Source organism: Python bivittatus, unplaced genomic scaffold, assembly GCF_059951505.1.
Source record: "Python bivittatus isolate LINGU-HERP-01145 unplaced genomic scaffold, Pbiv_v1 ctg000700_np1212, whole genome shotgun sequence".
NCBI classification, from domain to species: domain Eukaryota; kingdom Metazoa; phylum Chordata; class Lepidosauria; order Squamata; family Pythonidae; genus Python; species Python bivittatus.
In genome coordinates, this window is record NW_028277098.1 from 51,378,734 (window position 1) to 51,385,091 (window position 6,358).

Below are 6,358 nucleotides of genomic sequence, written 5' to 3' on the forward strand. Positions count from 1 at the left end.
CCTTTACATTTTTAGCAGCTCATCCCGGCATCATTTGCCTGGCCAGACTAACCCTACCGTCTCCCCACGTTCGGCCCAGCTTCGATCGTGCTACCGAGCTTAATTCCTTGTCCCTCACGTTTTCGCCCGCAGACTGACCAACACCCTTTACACGCACCTCCACGGGGAGGGGGGGACCTCGCCCTCCACTTCGCCCCCCAACTTTTCACCTCTCCGCGTGAGCTCCCGGGAGCATCAACTGGTTGTCTCCATGGTAACCGCCCTCCTCGTTCCTCGGAAACCTCGCCTCTTAAAGGAGCCGCGTCCAGAAGGCTGAAGCAGCCGTGACACCAGCGTGCACTCAAACACCCTGGGAAAAGCCTTGGTAGAATGTATCCGAGACCTGTCGACCGGTTGCTACATTTCCTCCTCAGTTCGTGTTTCTAGAACCGTAAAAGGGCATCGAAGGAAAGGGGGCGCGTGGGCACCAGGGCTGGGACCTGAGGGCAGAGCGTTTCTTCCAAGTGCCGAAGTTCGAAGGGTTTGGGGAAAGCGCGAGGGCTACGGAGGCGGGGTGGAGCGCGCGACCAGTCTGGCAGGAGAGGCAGGCGGGGGGCAATGCAACTGCCCCTCCCAGCTCCGAGGTTCCGCCCGCCCTTTTTGGGAAGGGGTGCTCTGCTCGGATTTCACTCGGGGGCGAGCGGCGGCACAAAGAGCGCAGGGGCCGGCCAGGTTGGTTGTCAGCCACGGACTAGACCCTTCGACTGGACAGAGTGGATACGCGCTTTCCTCCGCCCGCTTCCCTGCCGTTTCTTTGCTCTGCCCAGCTCCCCTGCCGACGCCTCTGGAGTTTAGCGATGCCCTTTTCTTTGGAACGGCTGAGCCTGACGTTGCTGCTGGCTGTGGTGGCTCGGCCCGGGCTGGCAGGGTCAGTTAGCACTTGCGATGCCAACGGGAGCCTGTACTTCGTGGGTGAATGGTATTCCCTGGATAGTGACAACTGCATCCAGTGTGAGTGCACGGCGGAAGGACCAGCATGTGCCCGCAGCGACTGCGCCGCTCTGCCGCCTGCCTGCATTCACGTCAGTCACTACCCGGGCGACTGCTGTCCGCGCTGCGAACGCGTCGGCTGCGAGCACCGAGGGCAGGTTTATGAACTGGGGCAGCATTTCCAGGTAAGGCAGGCAAGTGAACGCAGGGCGGATGAAAAACCAACGCGCAACTTCATGGCCAGGGATGGGTGGTGGCCGTCTCCCTGAATGTGAGAATCTCCTTAGCCAGGGCTAAAAGTGAAAGCTGCTAATGAACAAAGTAGTTGAGAGATACTTCTATCTATTGAAGATCTAATTTGGGACATTGACAATATAGTCTTGACATGTTTAGTCCAGACATAAGACCTGTGTTTCGTGGGGCATAGTATCTTATGAAATGGAAATTGGATTGCCACTTTAAGGACTGTCTCTTACAGCGTATTAGAAAGCGATGTGGATGACAAGCACTAGATTAGGAATGGCATGATGAGGTTTCCTTAAAATCAAAATGTCTTGACCGCACTGAAGTAAAATAAGGACTTTTTGTTGTCTGTAATACCCACCCAGTTGTCTCTTCAGTCAATATCCTTCTCTATTTTTCAACCCTGACACTAACCACTTTGTACCTTTATTCTGGCTATTGTCTGTCACTGCTGAAATTGTTTGCAGTGTATTTAAGATGTGAGTTGTCAGGCCGAACAATTTGCTGGCATGGGGAACTCGGCAATGAGGGAGGGGCAAAGATTTTTTAGCAACAGATGAATAAACAGGTCTAGACTAAGGGGCTGCAGATAGAAGATCAAAGCCTGCTCTACTCCTGGGTTCCCTGTGCCTGAGAATCACATAATCATTTGCATGAATTAAGGGCCAATCCTCATAATTGGGCAGTGAGCAGATCGTGTCCTTGCTGTCTAGCTCAGATTCGCTGAGTGTTCCTTGGAGACATTTTGCTGTGAGCAGATGGGGCCTAACTCACTGTAAAACAATTATTTCCCTTCCCAGTAATTTTCCTCTCTCACTCCTTAGTAAGGTTGTGCACACTTTGAAAGTGATTTGAGAGAAGTGCTTTGGATCTCATGAGCAAGCACCTCCTCCTATTCATTGGAGCACCACAACATTTTTCATGCTTCTGTGCCAACAGAACTGTGTTAAATTCATTAGAATTAATTCAGTCCTTAAAGAAGTGGCATTCCGCCCCCCCCCCCCCCCCCGGCTTGCTGAAATGCAGAGTGCTTCCTCAGTTCATTTGTGATACATGAACAGCCCTTTTAGAGAGCCCTAAATTTTGAAGTTTGCCCGTGACCTTTTTGGAGATGCATACAATATTGCATGGTTGATTTTTAGTAAAGCTGACACTGAAACTGTGACACCTTGCATTTGCATAAAAGCAGAAAGTTGTATGCAAATAGCTTTTTTAAGAAACATGGTTAGCTGAACTGATTACATTTTAGTATTACAAACAACAAGACTAGCATTTTAGGAAGAGGGAAATATTTTTTGCTTATCTACAATGCAAGAATAAGGTAACATCTTGCCAAAGTAGATTTTTAAGAAGTCCTGGACAGCATCATACATTAAAGGAAGCTCTTTTTAGCTTTATGATTTGAGACATGTCTTTTGGCAACTGGCCTATAATGTCCATGTGATCAACTAAATTTATTTCAACAGTTCATTAGAGGTGTGAATTTCTATAACCATTTGCTAGTCCAATGGAGAGGGAATTTAACACAGTGAATAATAATCTGAGAATTTCATCTTTTAAGTAGATATGGTAGCTGGCAGGAAGGAGACAAAGGGGACTGAGAATAAAATCAAAATCTAGAGAGGAACTGGATTCTGGTACTGTGTTACTTATTTATTCCTTATTATTAGTTTGGCTTCCCTAACACTAGCTGTAGGCTTTGCTAGTAGAGGTGAAACAAACTGAAAATAATGGCAACTTCTTTGTTGAGTATTTAAGTGCATGTCCTATCACAGGATTCCTGGAGGACATCACCTCCATTGTTGCGGGCGTGTTTAGTACACCTTGATCTGAAATTCCATACCCACAACCTCTACATGCACAATCAGAACAGCAATTTGTTCATTCTTTTCTACTATTTGAAAGTGGGAGCTGGGGGCTAGTGGCTCAAGATATCCTGTTGGAAGTTTGCATTTCTCCTAGAACAGAACCTAATCTGAATGGATGGTGCCCTCTGATGGTGTAATCTTAGTAATGTGAAGTGTATGAAAAATGTTGGAAGTGCTACAATATTGCAGAAAAAGGTGGACATAGTTGCAAAAGAAATCACTTTTGCCATTACCTGGAGCAGAAGTAACATCCCTGCCAAATAAGTCTTTCAGGCATATCTTTTCCTCACTTGCCTGCATACACACACTTGCCTTTAAAAATCTGTTGCCACAGTGCTATTATGGCAGACTTGGGCACAAATGTGGGGTTCTTCAGCTGAGATTATTCCAATAGCAGCATGGCAGCATCTTATCTTTATTTCTTTTTAGAAAAACTCTTTCTGGAAGAGACTTCAGCAGAACCTGAAAAGGGAAGTGTGAGTAAGCAAGAAGGAGGCTGCTTAAGCATTTGATCAGTACTGAAATCAGTTGTTCTGTTTAAAAAGGCAACCTGTCAAAAGTTTTTTTTTTAATGGGGACCAATTAATTTCTGCCTTCAAATGCTTACTGTATGACGGCAGTGATAGTGAACTGTTTGAATAGCACTAAGAGAAAGTCATAGTAGTGAGAGGATGAAGAAAGAATGGGTAGTCTTGCCCAGGAGGCATTTTCCAGAACCATGACTGCACTATCACAATGTGACAGTGCAGAAATAACGTTCAAAACAAGCTTTGTGCCAGTCTGTAAGAATATGCATGTCGCAAAGTATTACCCAGGATGGGCACATATGGAAAGTAAATTCTTCCAAAACTGTTGTACACATACAGGTAGTCCTTGACTTACGACCATTCATTTAACAACCATTTGAAGTTATGATGGCACTGAAAAAAGTGACTTACCACTGATCCTTGTAGTGTATTGGCAAGGATTGCCAATGTATTTGCAGTGTATTTACAATGGTTGCAGAATCCCGGGGTCACATGATCGCCATTTGTTTGTAACCTAGCCCTTAAAGAGATTGTAAGGGGGGCTTCCGACAAGCAAAGTCAATGGGGGAAGCCAGATTCGCTTAATGATTTGCTTAATGACTGTGGCAAAAAAGGTTGTAAAATCAGGCATGACTCACTTAACAACCACATTGCTTAGCGATGGAAGTTCCAGTCCCAGTTGTGGTCTTAGTCGAGGATTACCTGTAAAAGCATGACTGAACATTGCTATGCCACATTGATCAATCTTTGTTCCCCCACAGCCTTCCGAATGTGAGCAGTGTACCTGTGACTTGGATGGAATTGCCCGCTGCCTAGTAGCAGACTGTGCCCCCCCACCATGTGTCAATCCCATCTATGAAAAAGGCCATTGTTGCCCTACCTGCAAGGAAGGTGAGAAATGAAGTCAAAGGAAAGAGATGCCTCTGCCAAGTAGCCACTGGGTATAGTGCTTGTGTTCCTCTTTGAGGAGTGCCCTCATGCTGTAAAGTATGGGTCAGATTACTATGGAACTCTTAGCTTCCGTTGCCTCCCATGTATGATCCCTTGAAGTTATACTATTATTTGCTTCAAAATGCTGTTCACGTCTGGAAATGTTTGCTTCTTCTATGCTACACCCACACAGAACACCCATTTTGTTTTTGGTATTGCCACTCAATCTCACGTAAGCTCCATTTAGAGGATCAGTGGCCAAGTGAGAGCAGACTGTGATGACCCCTGTTATCTCTTACATTTGTGTTATTTCTTGGAGAAACACTGACAATGCTAATACACTTTTATTTCCACAGGGCCAAACTGCTATGTAGATGGGAGCCAGCACATTATTCCTGCTGGAGATAGCGTCTGGGTAGGTCCCTGCACTCGCTGCCGCTGTCATGATGGCCAAGAAGCTGGCTACTGGGAAGGAAACCGCTTAGCCAAATGTGAGCGGCTGGCAGGATGCCAAGCTTCAGCTGGACACCATTTCTGACTCCCTTTAAACATTAAGTGGTTCCTTAACCACATCTTACAATCTCTTTAAGGGCTAGGTTACAAAGAAACCCCACAGGATACCCCTCAGCCAGCTCCAAACTACAATTACCTATCGTAGACCCTGATCCAGATCCACTTCCTGACTCCTGCTATCTAGGCCTACTATGCAAGATTCTTCAGATGTTGCTGCACTACAATTTCTAGCATCCCTTGCCACTGGCACTCCTGGCTAGGGTTGCTGGGTGATATACTTCTGCAACAGCTGCAAGGCAACAACTTCCCCATCCCTGATCCCTAAACACGTTGCCAGCAGCAACCTGTTATATTATAGGATTTGACATTTCCTCCTATCTATCTTCCCCTCCCAGAACTCCAGTCAATTCCAATCAAGACCGCCTCTTTTGTACACTGTTGTATTGAATAGTTTCATCTGCATGTAGTCCTTGAATATGTAACATTAAAGGATCCTTATAAAATAGCTTCTCTTTCCTCTAGGTCTGAGCAACTATATGCATAATTTCCTGGGCCAATTACTCCATTTCTACCCCGTAAAATCAAGATGGAGTGAGAAACTACAATACATTTTGGAGATGTCTGGAATTTGGCCTTGCTAAGAAGAATAAAGGAAGGGGATCTACAGATGAGAAATTTCCAGCCTGGTGCCTTCCACAGACTTCAACCACCAACATTTTCAGCCAGTATAGCCAAAGGCTGGGAATTCTGGGTACTGAAGTCCTGGCAGGCCTGGAGAGCACCAGATTAGGAAAGGCAATGGTACAAGCTGTCTCAATCCAGTGTCTCCTACAGAATTCTAGACACGAGTCTCCAAGTTTTGAAACTTTACTGAATACAAAAATCTGATCATAGTGACCAGTGTTGCATTCACCATAGGCTTGAAAAGGGATCAAAACATTCAAATGTACAAAAGTCACCAACACCCGGGCTATTCGACATGCTGATGCCTGGCTTCCAGCCTGGCCCAGCTGTCACCCCAAAGTGGACAGATGCAGGTGATTCTACTTGCCAGGCACCATAACCAGAATGGAGGAACACTAGTAGCTTCCTAGCTCCAAGTACTAGGTGTAGGGCTGCCATGAAAATACTGTTAGGGCTGTGACTGATGGTAGTTTGATAGAAAAGAAATAATGAATGGTTGAGGACAGGATGCCTGGCAGAAATTGTAGGGCTGGTAGAATTGCTTGTGGAGTAGAAGTTGGTATGGTGGTGGATCTAGGGAAAACAGGCTGAAATCTACCTTCACGTTATTCCGTTCTATAACAA

The 6,358-nt window shown here is 45.9% G+C and overlaps 1 protein-coding gene across 1 annotated transcript; it reads left to right on the forward strand.

The window, feature by feature from the left end:
- The first annotated feature begins 813 nt into the window (after positions 1–813).
- Positions 814–6,099, forward strand: LOC103050350 (von Willebrand factor C domain-containing protein 2-like). The gene is made up of 3 exons (XM_007419976.4): positions 814–1,154; positions 4,369–4,498; positions 4,894–6,099. Exons 1-3 carry the CDS (start codon positions 837–839, stop codon positions 5,073–5,075), a joined length of 630 nt encoding a protein of 209 aa, XP_007420038.1. The 5' UTR covers positions 814–836; the 3' UTR covers positions 5,076–6,099.
- The last annotated feature ends 259 nt before the right edge of the window (positions 6,100–6,358 follow it).

What these genes read in the sequence shown, in the direction of transcription:
- LOC103050350 (XM_007419976.4), top strand. Translation starts at nt 837, where the DNA reads ATGCCCTTTTCTTTGGAACGGCTGAGCCTGACGTTGCTGCTGGCTGTG. An exon ending in AACTGGGGCAGCATTTCCAG is followed by an intron (nt 1,155 to 4,368) that starts GTAAGGCAGGCA and finishes GTTCCCCCACAG; the next exon opens with CCTTCCGAATGTGAGCAGTG. An exon ending in TTGCCCTACCTGCAAGGAAG is followed by an intron (nt 4,499 to 4,893) that starts GTGAGAAATGAA and finishes TTATTTCCACAG; the next exon opens with GGCCAAACTGCTATGTAGAT.